Genomic DNA, 17401 nt, shown 5'->3' on the forward strand with positions numbered 1-17401 from the left:
ACCATCAATTTTGCTTTTCTCGGTACTGATATCAGACTCTGGTCAAAGCTTTTAGATAACGGTCCAGACATTGCAAATGTTGGGATTGCAGAGAGCAGAACTAGACACAATAGATCTCTATGAATAGGCTGTTTTTTAAAGTCCATATACGCTTAATTTGTTTTTCTTGAGTCTGGATTGTTTTTGATGGCATTGCATAGTGTACCCCTATTCTGCCAAACTTTCAACACATCCCTAAAAGTTATAATTTATTGAGCAATTCATAAAACGATTACAGGTCAAAAATCAACCAGAACAAATATAACCAAATGCTATTTTCTACAACTCTGGCTCCAGAAATCAAAATGAAAAAGCTCATTCCATTAATAAATTCTTTAGGGCAGAGCAGCTCGCAAGTCCTACAATATAATATTGTTTGTTGTTATGACCAATGCTATATTCTTTGAGTGGAACTGTCTTATTATTGGCTACTTGAAGTAGTTTAATTTGCCTGGAATTTAGACCATTTTGCTAATTTGCTTTTAGTGAAGCAAAGGCACTGACACCACTTTCTGTGCAGCAAGCAGTCGGAAGGGGGCTTCCTGGAATAACTTGACAAGTTACTTTTGACTCCGTATTCTAGGACATGAATTGACTTTTGACAAGTAGCAGTTAGAGAACTTTCTTTATCACCTATACTCACTCAGGTGTGGCATGGTTGACTGGCCACTCACAATAAAAACCTCCTTCTGCTACACCCACAACTGAAGGTCTAAGCCTGCCACTTGAAGTACTAAAGGTGCAGGTAATTGACGAACGCTAAACTGTACTTAAACACATAAAATAGACTAATGTTGTAGAAACTCTGGGCAATTTCTAAGAATAGTCACTAATTCGTGAGAGGAATGCAATGAGAAGGATTTATGTTGGAGTTCTGCAGATTGATTTAATTTGTGATTAAAAATATAGCTTTGACTTGAAAAGCTGTATCGTATATCTGGCACTGTTGATTGCTTTTCTTCTGGTTTCTGGGATGGTGACCATTGAATGGCTGGTTGCAGTGATCTTTAGCAAGACTGAGTAGAATGATTAGGGCCTGCAGTTTGTCTGCATTTAAGATAAGTCTGATTCCTAGCATTTAAATATGCATCTAGGAGAGGTAATCTGTTATGTAAATGAGAGATTAATGGTATTTGCCAAATCTAAGATTGTACATATTTTTAAATCATAGTCCATGCCTCTGAACAATAAGCCCTTTGGCATGAGGTTGGTGTTTGATTCAGCTGGAGGATAGATAGGGTTGAGTTTTAGAGGACATCCAAAATGATAATTCAGATTTAAGACTTTTTTATGCCATTCTGTCAGAGAGTAAGAACTAGTTCCAAGCCCGGACCTGTGGTGAAAGAGCCATATTGTAAGCAAGATCAGATCCATGCATATGATGCAAGGCCTGTCTAACAATGTTCTTGTGCCATGAACAAGGGTTATTCTTGCAAATTAATCAGTGTGTTCCATTTAGCTTCCTGAACACATCTCTACCACTTTTTGTCTAAAATTTCACTCTTCTGTAGATGTTGTTGGATGTGAATTTTGACCGCACACCATTTTCTTTTTCTTTTTTTGCGAGAAATAGGACCCGAACGTTGGTTTATAGTTTGTAAAGTTAGTTACATTTGCTAATTATTGATGGAGAATAGGACTTATCAGTTCGCTTTTGAGCACTGTAGGCACTGTTTCCTGTCTGAAGAATGTTTTTCTAGGATGTGTGAGGGTGGCATTTAAGGCCTAAACCCATTCATTTATCAAAAACCTTTTCTTGAGTCTTTTGGTGAGTCTGATTCTGTTGTTATTTTGTTTGCCTAATCACTTCAGAGTTCTACTTACCATTTGAGATTTCTGCTCATGTTAGCAGGTTATCCGAGTATAAGAATTCAGTGAAATAATAGTTTTTGTCTTTTCTGTAATTTTCTGGTATTCAGTGTTTAAGAACTGTAGCTGATCAATGCTAAATGTGTATTTTGGAGGATGTTTGAGAAATCCAAAATGGTGATGAAATCATTGCTTGAATATATATGAACTTCTAATTACTCTGAGGCTCATTACAAAACGTTGTTTTGCTTAATGTGCCAATACATACACACTAAGACCATATGCAAATCAGGCTTGACTGCCTCAGTAGGGACAATACAGGCAAAACTTCCAATCTAATTCTCCTCTACAAAGGAATATAAGCAACTCAAGACATGTTTGGCCTGGTAGGGCCTCATCATTGCAGTGTGGCTTCAGCCCAATGGCATCATGAGCTAGTTGATTCACCTTCAGGCAGAACAGTGCACTTAGTTTTCCTTAGTTGGCCATAGTTCTTCTTAAATATAGCACCAATCCATTTTGCTCTCCCCATTACTTTAGCACATGTTTACTGTAACAAACAACACACTGATGGAAGTAATCCTTGAATGTAAGTTCCCTCTCTAAGTATTTTTTTACTCCACTAGCCACATGTAGCTAATCCATCTTGCTTCCCATATCTGATATAAGCAATATGAGCAATGCCGTTTTGAAGTGTGAAAAACTCATGTTTTAATTATTCCAGCTGCTTCACATGAGCCTCAAGAAATCCAAAATCAACTCCTCAGATGAAGAAATTTTGGAAATGTTAGATCCCTTTGTCCAGCTACTCATAGAGTGCTTGCAATCTATGGATGTGAAGGTAAGATGTTGTTAATAGCTATGGCTCATCTTTGTCGGATAATCTAGCAAGTTTAAATATTTCTTTGTCTCTTGGGTCATATCTGTTTTAAAGTTTTTATGTATTAACACCCTAACATCTGGTGTTTTTCTTAATTTAGCCTATATGTCAAAATTCTTCAGAAATATGATATGAGGTTTTATTGAACGTAAGACCAAAGATTGCTTTTTTTGAAAATAATCAATTGGTTTTGGCACATGAAAACACAAGTAAGATTGCACTGCAATCTAGATACAAATGTGAGCAGGAGAAGTGATAGCGCTGGTCATATGTATGTATGTATGTATGTATGCAGGGCCAGCTTTAGCGCTGGTGGCGCAAAGTTCAACAATTTTTTTGCCCCCTCTCCCCATTACCTCTTCCTCTGATTCTCTCACTGCCTCCTGGCAAAAGTGCTCCTTGTTTCTCCATAGCCCCTCTCGCACATATATTTCTATTCTTAAAGAGCTGGTAAAGTCTGGCTTTACTAAACCCCTCAGCTTTTCCTCATAACATACATATGTATCTGTTCTTTGCAGCAGGCATATTAACTCTCTGCGCTAGTTTGTTCAAAACTGCCACTAGACAAAACTGCAATCTCTCTCTCCAGCAGGAACATTAATTGCAAGAGTTATCTTAACATTTTTATTGCTGCCTGAAAGCTAGACGTACAAGGAACTCTGCAGCAGGTGCTTTTAAATGTTATTGCTAAATACAGCACCCCGACCCACTTGGCCGACCACCCCCGTGCGTGGACAGTGCCTCTCCAGGTCAGCGGCTAGCGAGGCCGAATCAGTGAGACTGCCTTAAATAGTGAAAGCTTAGCCTAGCAACTGCTGAACATAAGCAAAGATAATCAGTGAGTAATTTGAGGGCAACCTAGGTTCTGAGAGTGAATTTGAGCTGTTACTTCCTCATGATGCAGTGTTTTTTAAAAAAAGGTGTACCCTTCCTAAACCTGAGCAAAGTTGGGACAGTGACATTCCTCTCCTTTAATCACCATACCTAGAGGAACTGATGTGGAATTTAGTGGATAATTCAGGAGCGGACCTAGCCGACTAATCCCATTTACTGAGGTTACACAGCAGTCAATAATAGGGTACCTTTGGATGTTTTAGAACCAACAATCATAAAACCAGATGCTGGAAATAACCATCTTATGTGTGGTATTCTCCCACATTTTTGCTTTGACTGTTTTTGTAGACCGTAGAACTCTGTGCACTTTATCTCTTGCAAACCAGTGGTAAAGAACATGTGCCCCTTCCCCCCCCCCCCCTTTAAACTTGTTTGGTTTATTTCATTTTCCTCTAAGTCCCTAGTTGAGGGTACCAAGTGTACCCAGGACTAATACTACCAGTGTACTGTTGCGCTCATTGTGTCATCCACTGGTGATCTTTGATTCTGAGGAAGGGTCAACAAAGAAATGATCCACAGGTTTGAAATATGTATCAATGTTCTCATCCAGGGGATACTCATCAATAGTCATAATGTATGAATAATCCCCACACATGTGCGGGATCCCGGAGCATATAGAAAATACATATATATACCTATATATGCATATGTGAAAACATATATCTATGCAGCCTAAGATATTTCCACAATGGCCAAAGTGCTGAAATTCCATAGGTTTTTGTAGTAGCACCTATACTCTCCCAACCCCTAAGGAAGAAAGAGAGCAGTAAACATTTGTCATACAACAATGCTTTATTACCATAGAGAAACCTGTAATTGCAGGCATTTGCCAGTAGGCTGCAGTAGAGTATAAAGAAAACTGACACGTTGCCTTTAAGGCATTAGAGTAGGGGTACCGTGCCTTTAAGACCTGCAGGAGACCCCTTGCTCCCATGATGCACCACAGGTGGCAGTTAGGTCAGTTCTTTTTTCCGGCTCCTTCTGAGAGGATCCTGGAGCTTGAGCTCTTAAGTTTTGTGACTAAAACTGATCTTGAAAAGATTTTTTAAGAAAATTCTACATTTTCTGGTTTCGAAAGGTTCTGCTGCCGGTTTTGTGGACTTCCATACATTTTTTCAGTCAGAATGCCATCTTTATTCAAGAAATATCCTTCCTGTGACAAGAAGATGGCACTGGCAGATCCACACTTGGTGTGTATTGTGTCTTCCATCCTCACACAATCCTGACCAGTGCCACCATTGTCAGAAGTTCTCCAGGCGGACCTTACGTGACAGGGAACGCATAAAACTCCATGCTCTGCTGGAAAAGGACAAGCGTCATCAGGGTGGTGGCCATGGAGGCCCCAGGAAATCATCTTTCAGCAAGCAACGTCAAAAGCGGCGACATTCCACCTCTCCTGACCCTAGGAAGATAAAGGGGACAAGAGAATCACCGTCTGAGTCGCCGCCCAGAGGCCCAGACACTCTTCAGGAACACCATCACGACGTCGAGAGTCTCCGCCGCATGCAAGTAAGTCGGCGTCGAGGCACCACACTTCGGGCTCGAAGGCTGTGGGTGCTCAGAGACCTAAGTCTCCATCGAAGTCGAGGCTTCCGTCGACATCGAGACACTCTCCGCCACCCTCGTGGGGGTCAGCATCGAGAGTAGCGACGACTAACATCTCGCCGCCTGTGGGCGTGCCATCGTTGAGAGGATCGACGTTGACGCGACGGCATTGAGGATCGCCGGTGTCACGATGTCATGAAAGATCGCCGTCGACTCAACGTCATGGCACATCGCCGTTGGCTCGACACCATGGCAGATCGACGTCGAGGTCTCCATATCGACGCCGAAGCTTGACGTCGAAGTCACCTCATGGCGGTAGGTGATCGATGTCCCGACCATCGAGACTTCATTTGACGCCGTTGGTGACTCAGACCTCATCGCCGTCGAAGCACTCGACGTCGAGAGAAGAGATTATAGGAATTGCGGAGTCCCGGCGTCAGTCAGTTCCCGGGTCCAGATCGTCAGCAGGAGAACAGTCATCGTCTCCAGGACTGCACATTGTGGGGATCTCACCAGAAGCATCCCCCAAACCTGCAGAGGGGAAGGCCCACAGTCTGTCACCTTGCTGTCCGCAAGGTGCTGTGTCAGGTGGCCGCAGTAGTCCGGACTCGGATTACTCCCACACGTATTTCCCATTAAGGCCCACTCCTCGGTAAAGCATTCCGGCTGGACCCTCGAGATTACCTCCCAGACCAAGATCGCCTTTTACACGTCGGTCCAGGTCCAGGGTTCGTCGCAGCCATCCTCACGACAGACCCCATAGGAGGAGGCGCACAAGATCACATACATGGTCTTCCTCTACAAGATCTACGGTGCGGGGCTATTTTCCGACCTCCTCAACGCCTCCATCATGGGTGTCACCTATAGATGACGTCTCGACCTTCACAGATGTTCTGGGTAGGGGTGCAAAGAAACTCAACATCACTTTGCATTCCCCGGTGGTTCCCACATCTGTCATCTTTGACACCTTGCATCACCGGACAGCTCCTAGACCGCTGCTTTCACTGGTGCGACGGTGGGTTCTGTGCCATTCAGAATGGCCAAAAAATACAAGGCTCCAGCAAAGGACCCCGTGTTTCTCAGGGCTGACCCACCAGCGGACTCGGTCATTGTGGCTGCAGCCATGAAGTCCCACTCCGCTTCCACATCATCCTCTGTTCCTCCTGAGAAGGATGGCAAACAGATGGATTCAAATGGGAGGAAGATGTGCAATACTTCAGCGTCATCAATGAAGGTTGCGAGTGCCTCTACCCTTCTCGGGAGATACGACAGATCTCTTTCGGACTCCCTGACACGATTTATCAAGAAGCTTCCCAAAGAAGACCGGCAGGATTTCACAGAAATTCTACAGGAAGGGGGGCTAGTTACCAATCAGGTGATTAGTGCTGCAGCAGACGCTTCAGATCTCGCCGCTCATGGCTACTCCCATGGAGTCTGCTCATGACGCTCAGCCTGGCTGCGCCTCACAGGCCTCAAGCCTGATGCCCAGAAGAAAATTCTGAACCTCCCTTTCAATGGCTCATCTCTGTTTGGGGCTCACGCTGACAACGAGATGAACAAAATGAAGGCTGAGATGGACGCTGTCAAGGCTGTAGGTCTGGAAAAGCGCAAAGAGTTCAAGAAACGTTTCCGTCAGGGCGACAAACGTTCTTTTCAACAGAGGGTTCAAACCCCTCAATGGTCCTCCCAGAAACAACAAAGATCCCAGTTCCAACAAAGGCACCCTGGAAGAGGAAGAGGCATGAACAAGCAGCAGTCCACCTCTAAGCAGCCTCTCATGCCTTGAGCCGTTGCTTTCTCCGCAACTGTTTGCTACTCCGGTTGGCGGGAGTGTAGCTTGCCACCTAGAAGAGTGGAAAGCCATAACAAGAGACAAATGGGTGCTGAATTTTGTGCAGCATGGTTACTTGCTGGGGTTCAAGTCTACTCCTCTGCAAGTGCCCCCGCAATTCAAGCGCCTTCCTCAAATTGAAAGTCAGCTGTTAAAGGACGAAGTATCTACCCTTCTCGCAAAGAAGGCCATAGAGGAGGCCCCTCCCATACGAAGAAATCAGGGAGTATACTCCCGCTACTTTCTAGTCCAAAAACGAGGATTAGCCAAAAAGTACAGACCTATCCTCGACCTGCGCCTGCTGAACAGGTCTATCGGAAAGGAGAAATTTCGTATGCTAGCCCTGCATCAGATTTTTCCGCACCTTCACCAAGGAGATTGGATGTGTGCCATCGATCTGCAGGACGCCTACTTTCATATACCTGTCTCAGTAAAGCATCTCAAATTTCTCAGGTTCCAGATAGCCTGTCACCACTATCAGTATCGAGTGCTTCTGTTCGACCTCAAATCCGCCCCGCGGACATTCTCCAAGTGCATGGCGGTGGTGGCTGCCTTCCTCTGCAGGCCGAAGATCTTAGTCTATCCCTACCTAGATGACTGGCTCCTGAAAAGCTCCACACATGTTCTGCTTCAGAGCCATCTCTCATACTGTCTCAACCTGATGCATTCTTTGGGGTTGCAAGTCAACTACAAAAAGTCGGTCCTCAACCCCACCCAACGAATACACTATCTGGGTGCCTCCCTGGACTCGGAAGAGGCAATCGTGTGTCCTTCGGAGGAGAGGTTGTCATCAGTGCTTCTGAAGTGCTGTACCCTTCTAAACGCCCAAAGTCCTACAGCCAGACAAGTGTCGTCACTACTGGGATTGATGGCCTCGTGCATCTACATTGTGCCCAATGCACGCCTTCACATGCAGCCTCTGCAGCAGGCACTCGAGGACCAATGGTCTCAGGGGTCAGGCCACTGGGAAGATAGTGTCTCTCTCCATCAAGGTGCCAGAGACTCCATCAGATGGTGGATAAAACGCTCTCACCTGCTGCAAGGAGTTCTGTTTCATCATTCGCCTCCAACGCAGTGGTCACGGATGCCTCAATGCACGGCTGGGGTGCTCATATGTACCAGCTTCAGGTACAAGGTCTCTGGTCCGAGACAGAAAGAAGCTATCCCATCAACTTCTTGGAGCTACGGGCGGTCTATTTGGCGCTCAAGTGCCTGTATCCGTCTCTGCAGTCCAGCCACATTCAAGTACAGACAGACAACACAACAACGATGTTCTATCTGAACAAACAAGGAGGCACCAGGTCACAAGTTCTGTCTCTGGAAGCTCAATCCATTTGGCGGTTGCTTCTGGCGAGAGGTCTCTCCATCGTTGCAGTTCACCTTCCAGGGATCCTGAATGTTCAGGTAGACGGTCTAAGCAGAGACTTCGTAGAAGCGTACGACTAGGTGCTAAATGAAGACGTCGCTCAGGTATTTCGGCAATGGGAGTGCCAGACATAGATCTGTTTGCAAAAGCGAAATGCCCCGTCTTCACGTCTAGATTCCCCCAGCAGGGATCATTGGTGAATGCATTTTTGATCAGCTGGTTTCAGACATTGCTGTATGCTTTTCCTCCACTCCCTTTGATCCCGGCGGTGATACAGAAATTCTACAGTACCAACACCAGGATGATCCTGATAGCGCCGGAGTGGCCACGCCAGTGGTGGTACCCGGATCTCCTCCAGTTGTCAGAGTTTCCTCACCTCAGGCTGCCCTGCCGCCCAGACTTACTGACCAAGGACGAGGGGAGGGTGTTTCATCCCAATCTCCCTTTCCTTCGATTGACGGCATGGCTCCTGATGTCATCCAGTATGGCCACCTAGACCTTTCGGCTAACTGTATGGAGATTCTTAGAGAAGCGAAGAGGCCCTACACCAGAAAGTCTAAAGCTTTCAAGTGATTTTACATTTGGTGCATGGACAATGCTCTCTATCCGATTCAAGGTTAGGAGCAGGTGATTCTCCCATACTTATTACACTTGGCAAGATCAGGCCTGAAGTACCCCTCCATCAGGGTTCACTTAGCGGCAATCACAGTGTATAGGAAGTCTCCTTCCCAGACCTCATTCTTCCTTATGCCTGTGGTCAAAGATTTCTTAGAGGGGCTTAAGAAAGTGTTTCCGCCAGTGAGGTCCCCCTCTCCTCCCTGGGAGCTTAACATCGAACTGTGGAGAAGTGTGGCTCAACTGTTAGAGGCGGCAGACCCGGAGGCAGAGGTCGGCCCGGGACCAGGCTTCAATTCCCGACGCGGCCGGGTGCAGGACCAATGTCAGCGGTCCTGATAAATCTCGCCTCGTGCCACTCTAACCATGGGGCCCCACGCTGCAGCTCTGGGCAATAGCTTGCTTAATCACCAGTCTGTCCCGATCACCGCTGGGGATGCCTGACTGCACCTTGGGGATGCCCAGTAAAGGGACCATCCCACAGGGAAAGCCAGGACGGGTTCCCCAGTGGTACAGCACTGGGACGCTCCAGGGTAACCACGCGCTCTATAAATCCAACATTCATTCATTCATTCATCCAGTATGGCCACCTAGACCTTTCGCTAACTGTATGGAGATTCTTAGAGAAGCGAAGAGGCCCTCCACCAGAAAGTCTAAAGCTTTCAAGTGATTTTACATTTGGTGCATGGACAATGCTCTTGATCCGATTCAAGGTTAGGAGCAGGTGATTCTCCCATACTTATTACACTTGGCAAGGTCAGGCTTGAAGTACCTCTCCATCAGAGTTCACTTGGTGGCATTCACAGTGTATAGGAAGTCTCCTTCCCTGACCTCATTCTTCCTCATGCCTGTGGTCAAAGATTTCTTAGAGGGGCTTAAGAAAGTGTTTCCGCCAGTGAGGTCCCCCTCTCCTCCCTGGGAGCGTAACATCGAACTTACCAAGTTGATGGGTGCTCCTTTCGATCCTATTCATAAGGCATCTTTGCAGCACTTGACCTGGAAAGCTGCTTTCTTGGTAGCCATCATCTCAGCCCTGAGGATGAGTGAGATTCAGACTATGTGTTGCAAGGAGCCTTACCCAGTTTTTCATGCCAATAGAGTGGTTCTGAGAACACATCCAGGCTTCCTGCCCAAGGTGGTCTCGGATTTCCATATCAATCAGACCATCACACTGCCTACTTTCTTCCCTCAACCAACCACTCCCCCGGAGAGGTTTTTACACTCCCTAGATCTCTGGAGCATTTTGAAATGTTACCTGGCTAGAAGTCTTCCACTTAGGAAGTCTGACTGGCTCTTTGTTAATTATGGTACAACTAATACCGGTCTGTCCGCTTCAAAAAGGTCTATCTCTAGATGGATCGTCTCCTGTATAGCTCTGTCTTACCAATTAGCTAACAAACCTTTACAGGGCAAATCGCGTGCACATTCCACTAGAGGGAAAGCTTCTACAACCGCTCTTCTTCGCAACATTCCGATATCTGAGATTTGTAAGGCGGCTACATGGCGCTCAGTACATACCTTTACCCGCCATTACTGCCGAGATTCAGATGCACAGGCAGATGCCCAAATGGGACAGTCCTCTTTGAGGAATCTGTTTGCGTAACTGCATTATAAATGTGATATTGATTCATGTTTTTCTGTGGGCTTGCTAATCTATTCACAGATTATGACTATTGACGAGTATCCCCTGGATGAGAAGGATTAGTTACTTACCTGTAATCCTAGTTCTCCTCCAGGGGTATACTCATCAAAGTCATAAGCGACCAACCCACCTCCCCAGACGAGCATTACTTCAAAATTATTGTATGATGATTGCGGATTTACTCAGGTGTTTATGCACCTCCAAAAAGAACCGACCTAACTGCCACCTGTGGTGCATCATGGGAGTAAGGGGTCTCCTGCAGGTCTTAAAGACACAGTACCCCTACTCTAATGCCTTAAAGACAAGGTGTCAGTTTTCTTTGTTTTCTTTAAACTCTACTGCAGCCTACTGACAAATGCCTGCAATTACAGGTTTCTCTATGGCAATAAAGCATTGTTGTATGACAAATGTTTACTGCTCTCTTTCTTCCTTAGGGGTTGGGAGAGTATAGGTGCTACTATACAGACCTATGTAATTTCAGCACTTTGGCCATTGTGGAAATATCTTAGGCTACATAGATATATGTTTTCACATATGCATATATAGGTATATATATATATATATATATATATATATATATATATATATATATATATATATATATATATATATATATATATATATATATATATATTTTCTATATGCTCAGGGATCCTGCACATGGGCGGGGATTATTCATAGATTATGACTTTGATGAGTATACCCCTGGATGAGAACTGGGATTACAGGTAAGTAACTAAACCTTCTACAAACTCTGTTTTAAATCTTTTTTCTGAATTTCTTTTCAAGTATGTAAAATATGTTACTGCTCATATATACTATTAATCTATATCTGCCAGTAACAAACTAACAGAAGCATTACCAAATCTAAGACCTAGCCCTTTTAAGGAACTCACTGTTATTATATAGATATTAACACCATTAATCTACACACTATGAGCAAGACATTCTCAATTTCTCAGCCAACGTGTTTTATTACAGTTCAGTGGTATTTACCTCCTCTAGCGTAATATAATAATATGTTTGAGGCATGTGGGCTACAGACCACACACTGGTGCATAGATCGCCCTCTGGTGGTGGGCCCAGATGATTACACTATGTTGTTGTCTAGGAAGAGTCTTTGTTTGGTAGATGACTCCTCCTGTAGAGCGTAGTGCGCATGGGCATCGACTACATCTTCAGATTGTTTTTTTCAGTCATCGGGCTCGGATGTGTTTATTGATCGGTCCCGTTACCGATCTCCTTTCGACTTCCAGTCCTACATCATACCATCGGTATCGTCTTCGTTCGTGATTCCAGTTACCTGCGTCGAAGAAAGGTTTGCTCTTCTTGATTCCAGCGTTCGTCGGGGCCAACTGCACCATTAGGCCTTTGGCTCATGGAAAGAACACACATCAGGAAGTCCCCTCAGTGTGGACAAAAATTCCCCCACACTGACCTACATGAGGTTTGCAATCTGTGCTTGTCCCCAGAGCACGAGAGTCGAGATTGACAGGCCTGCGCTTCGTTCCGGTCGAAGAAAACCATCAGAGATTGTCGAGCTCGAAGAGTCATGGCGCAGTCCTCTTCATCGATACCAGACCTCATCATAGACGAAGCTCCAATCGATCTAGAGTCCGAAGAACAACAGCAGGACAACATCATTTCCGAAGCAGAGGATTCAGCTTCTGGAGCCGGAGGACAATCAGAAGACGATTATCTTCTTCCAGCTGGTCAACAGGTCATGCGTACAAGGGTCGATCCTGTTCACACCCCCATACCGGGGCAGGCTTCGGTTCCACCTCCACCTCCGGGTCCAGGTGCACACCGACCAAACCCTTCAGATGCCCCGCCTTTTGGCTCGGTGGCGAAGAACATTAAAAAGCCTCCAGTTGACTCGGGCTCGAGTCAGTCTGTCGGTCCCGACAAGCAAAAGGTCCTAAAACCAAAACTAACTCCGGCACCGAAGCATCCCTCGCTACCGAAACCGGTCGAGCCGAAAACAAGCTCAGCACCGAAGGCAGTTCCCAAGCCTATCAAACTGAAGACAACTCCGGTTCTGAAAAAAAAAGTCGACCTGAAGCCCAATAATTCCAGATTCAAAAAGCTCCGATCCGAAAAAGAAACACGACACCAAGTCTTCGGATCCGAAACCAAGATCTGCTCCAAAGACTGCAATAGACACTGTAAAACCTTCCAAACAATTCGGTCCCAAGCAAGACAAGTAGGCGCCGAAAAGGATAGTTAAACAGAAGAGCTTTTACGCGCAGATTTGAAACAAAAGACTCTTCAAATTCATCCAAAGACTGAACATATAATTCCAGTGCCTGAAAAGAGGAAAATGGACTCTCCCAAGCCGCCTCCAGTTCCTCTCAAAAACATTTTCAAACTTCCCCCATACGAATTCCTTCACCATTGCCAGAGATACGACTTGTCATTTCCCCTGCTCACTCACCATCCACCACGCATAGTCCTATACCAGAGGATGATGAGGATGAAGAGATTTATTCACAGGGGGTAGAACGTGAGCAACACATAGATGACACAGATGACCCAGACAATATCCCTGGGCCATCGGATGATCCCTGGGAAGATTATAATGTGCCAGATGCACCAGATCTGCCACAAGATGATGCATACCCTTCTAAACCATCTCCTCCAGATGACACTATTGGACTTACGCAGCTTATTCATGGAGCAGCCACTTTTCATGGGGTGGATTTATATACAAATCCAGTGGAAGAAGACTTCCTTATGGATACATTGCTGTCACACACAAAACCACAACCACATTACCAATACTTAATGGAGTGGTAAGACATACACCAGAGGTATTTAAAGACCCCGTCAGAGCCAGGGTAATCAACCCCAGACTACAAAAAGAGTATATAGCGGCTCCAACTGACCCAGCATACATCAAGGGTCAGCTGCCATTAGACTCATTAGTAGTCTCAAATGCGAGGAAAAGAGCTAACTCGCGGACAACAGGGGATGCTCCACCCCCTGATAATGAGTCCAAGCTTTTAGATGCCTCAGGGAAACGCACCATCTCACAAGCAGTCTGGAGAATTGCTAACACTCAAGCTTTGTTAGCAAGATATGATCGAGCTCATTATGATGAGCTAGAGACACTCATGCAACATTTGCCAGAAAAATATAAAGCCAGGGCTTCTGACTTAATAAATGAAGGCAAGGTCATTACCAATACCTCAATCCGCTGTGCGTTATATGCGGCCGACACAGCCTCTAGAACAATAAATACAGGAGTATCGACCATTGTCTCTGCGCAAACCAGGGTACTGTCATCAAAGATCTTATCTTCCACTCCAGGAAAACGTCTCTCTGGCACAATGCTTTTTGAGCCTCCTCAAAGTACAAGAAGCAAGGAACATCCCCCACGGAAAAAAATCACAATCACTCAATCGGCAAACCTACTTACTGACCTTACCATCATCTTATACAACAGCGGCATTATCCTGATTCAAGGGACCCCCAAAAACCTCATCAAATTTGCAGACCTCTTCACGTGCCTTAAAAATCATGTTCACAACCCGTCTCAGTCCTCGTTCCCGCCGGTCCACCTCTTGCCCACCCCGCCAAGTGCTCCTTGCCTCTCACCTACCAATCTTGCCAGTGACCACGTCAGTTGGCCACCCGGCCCCAACACCTTGCCACTTATGCATGCCAATCACTGCGTGCCCATACCACCGATCCTAGACCTCCTAGCAAACCCTGCTCTGTCGGCCTCCAAACAACCCCCCACCCCCCCCCCGCCCCCCCCCCCCCGGCCTACCTCTCAGGTCAACCCAGCCACGGAATCACACATCCCGATATCACACATCCAGCACATACCACCAGAGGCGTCCTGAAACCCTTAACCTCCTGCCCACGTAATCACTCCGCTCGCCGGCTACTGACATGCAAAAGCCTAACAGCGCCCAGTACACTGATCGACTAAGCCCCAAAACCAGGCTACAAAATCAGTCCGATGTAATCGCCCCCACCCCTTCGGCCCCCTGTCCACATGATCATCCCTCTCATGGAGACGCTGAACATCTGCGTAAACCCACCTCTAGGCCACCAGCTCATACTATCAGAACCGCCCCCTTGCATCCGTCCCCCTGCTTGCCAGAACATGCCTCTCTAAGAAATATTGGTAATCTGCAAAGCAGATCCTCCGAATTTACACGGAGCATCCACAAATCGATTCTGGACCTAAAGCACCACCTTCACATCACCAAACTCTCCTTTTCGAATCTCAGGCTCTCACAGAATATGACCCACATTCCCTTCATGAAGCCCATCATTCACCCTCTACCCCTATCCCTGAGACACCTGCGCCCACGCAAACAACCTTGTCACCTCTCGGAGAAGGAAATTCTTGCTCTCCTCCCCACCTACAAACCCACCCCTGGCACGATTAATCCCTCTGAACTCACGGAGGAAGAAATGGCTGACCTCCTCAGTAGTTACGAGTTACGACTCTGCCTTGACAACCCCACGCCCCTTACACCTGAGCGAAGAACACCCTATCTGTACGGTTGGAACCAACCCTAACAGATCTGCTACCATCCGCACCAGAGGGGTGGTCAACAGCAACCTAGCTAAAATTCCCACCGCCGCTGTTCCCCTTGGCAATCACTCCTACCCCTCCCTAGCCGGCCTCCCAATAAGCTGCCGGTCAGCTGTAAAGCATCCATCTGATATAGCCGACCTCATTCTGAGTCATAAATCGGACCTAGTGATCTTGACTGAATCCTGGCTCAAGGATTCCTCATCGCCCTACATAGACCTCTTAGTCTCGGCCAACTATAACATCGTAGAGTTGGATAGGCACCCAAAGAAAAAAGGGGGTGGCATTGCCTGTATCCACTGCTCCAACCTCATTGTTACGGAACTGCCAGTGGACCCCACAGACTCCTGCGAATACCTCGCGCTCTCCATCTACAAGCAAGTCTCAGCTGTGCAAACTTCACATCTTTTACCACCCCCAGGCAAAAACGACTCCTTTACGGACCTCCTCATGGAAATCATCACAGCCAAGGTTTCTCCAAATTCTAATGACAGTTTCCTTGGCGACTTTAACCTACATTGGAACGATCCTAAGGACCCTCAGGTCAATGCCATCAGAGACTTCTTGGCCGATCAAGCCCTTACCAAAGCCTGCTCCCTCCCTACTCGTTCGAAAGGCGCCACTCTAGACTGGATCATTGCTAAGGAATCAGCGGTCAAACTTCTCTCTATTAACCCCTGCGAGTGGTCTGATCACCACGCCATCACCTTCCTCCAGCCCAGCACCCACAAAACATGGACACTTCAGCCCGTGATTCCCAAAAGATGGGTTAGAGACACTTAGAACCTTGATCATGAGAAACTGGCAGCGCGTTGTGTGTCTGACCTCCCCCCGCCCCCTCAGTGCATCTCGGTTGACAACCTAGCGACTCCTCAACTATATCCGACATTCTAGATGGCCTGGCACCACTAAAACTAAAATGAACCCAGGTCAAAGACCGAAACCCCTGGTTCAGCGGATCCCTCAACAAGGAGAGGAGATCCCTTCGACAGACTGAACGAAACTGGAAACACCCTTCAGCAGGACATCTAAAACGTCTCTGCCAGGCCAGAAATGCCTACAATAAGAAAATCCTCAACACTAAAAAAGAATTCTTCAGATCTGAATTAGAGCATACTAAAAAACGACCTCGCAAGCTGTTCGACTTGGTCAAACAACAATCCAAAAAACTAGCGAAAATCACCAAAGTAACCTCTAAAACCCTAATATCAAACGAGGAATTCTCCTCCTTCTTCTGCGACAAAATCACTGCCCTTGAAAATGAACTTAAATCCGCTACTCGCAACCAAAACCAAAATCTGCCTGCTCCACCTTCTCTTTCCGCGCTGTCCTCCCAAACCACAGCCAAAAACCTAGCGCACTGGTCCAAGTTTAAAACCTATGATGAACATTCTATCTTGAAAACTCTTGCCTCCTTAAAACCGAACAATCACTTCAATGTTCCTCTCCCCCCTAGCTGCCGCCTCTCAGGCCATCAACCCTTCCTGGACCTCAATAATCAACGCCTTTCTCCTACAGGGCTCAATTCCCGACTCGCTCAAAGCTGGCCAAGTTATCCCCATCCTAAAAAAAACAACGCTGGACCCTGCCTCTGCCGAGAACTATAGGCCCATATCCAACATCCCTCTGGAAAAATGTGTGCAACAGCAGCTAAGCCTACACATCAACAACTTTCACCTGCTTGATGACTTCCAATCAGGTTTTAGACCTGGTAACAGCACGGACACCACCCTCCTCCACATAATGGATGACACCCTCCATGCTCTCGACCTAGGCAAAACTTGTCTCCTAATCTTCCTAGACCTGTCCTCTGCCTTTGATACGGTTAACAACGAAATTCTCTTAGAACGTGTCAAACTTAGGATGGGGTTGGATGGCACGGTCCTTGAGTGGTCATCAACGGTAATCTATCCGCCCTCTCGCCGGTTACGGTTGGAGGTCCCCAAGGATCAACCCTCTCCCCTACCCTCTTTGTACCTTGAACCTCTAACTAAGTTGCTACATGCCGCCAACATCTCGTACCTTATGTATGCTATGCGGACGATACTCAGATCTACTTAAAAATCTCTTCCCCTGAGGACATTTTCTCCCTGATCGAGACCCTGAAGCTGACAGTCCACTTGCTCACCGCCAACCAGCTAAAACTCAACGCAAGTAAAACGGAATTTCTCCTGATCTCCCCACCCAAACCCAATCCAGACATCCAGGAATGGATCAATACCATCACC

General features: G+C 46.5%; 1 protein-coding gene across 1 annotated transcript in view; it reads left to right on the forward strand.

Moving 5' to 3' along the window:
* The window catches only part of UTP20 (UTP20 small subunit processome component), a 1022377-nt gene that overhangs the window by 727866 nt on the left and 277110 nt on the right, over positions 1-17401 (forward strand). The window contains exon 48 of the mRNA XM_086919130.1: positions 2573-2689. Within this exon, the coding sequence (XP_086775256.1) occupies positions 2573-2689 (117 nt within the window). The remainder of the gene's footprint in view (positions 1-2572; positions 2690-17401) is intronic.

This window comes from Lissotriton vulgaris, chromosome 1_1 (assembly GCF_964263255.1).
Source record: "Lissotriton vulgaris chromosome 1_1, aLisVul1.2, whole genome shotgun sequence".
Taxonomy (NCBI): Eukaryota; Metazoa; Chordata; class Amphibia; order Caudata; family Salamandridae; genus Lissotriton; species Lissotriton vulgaris.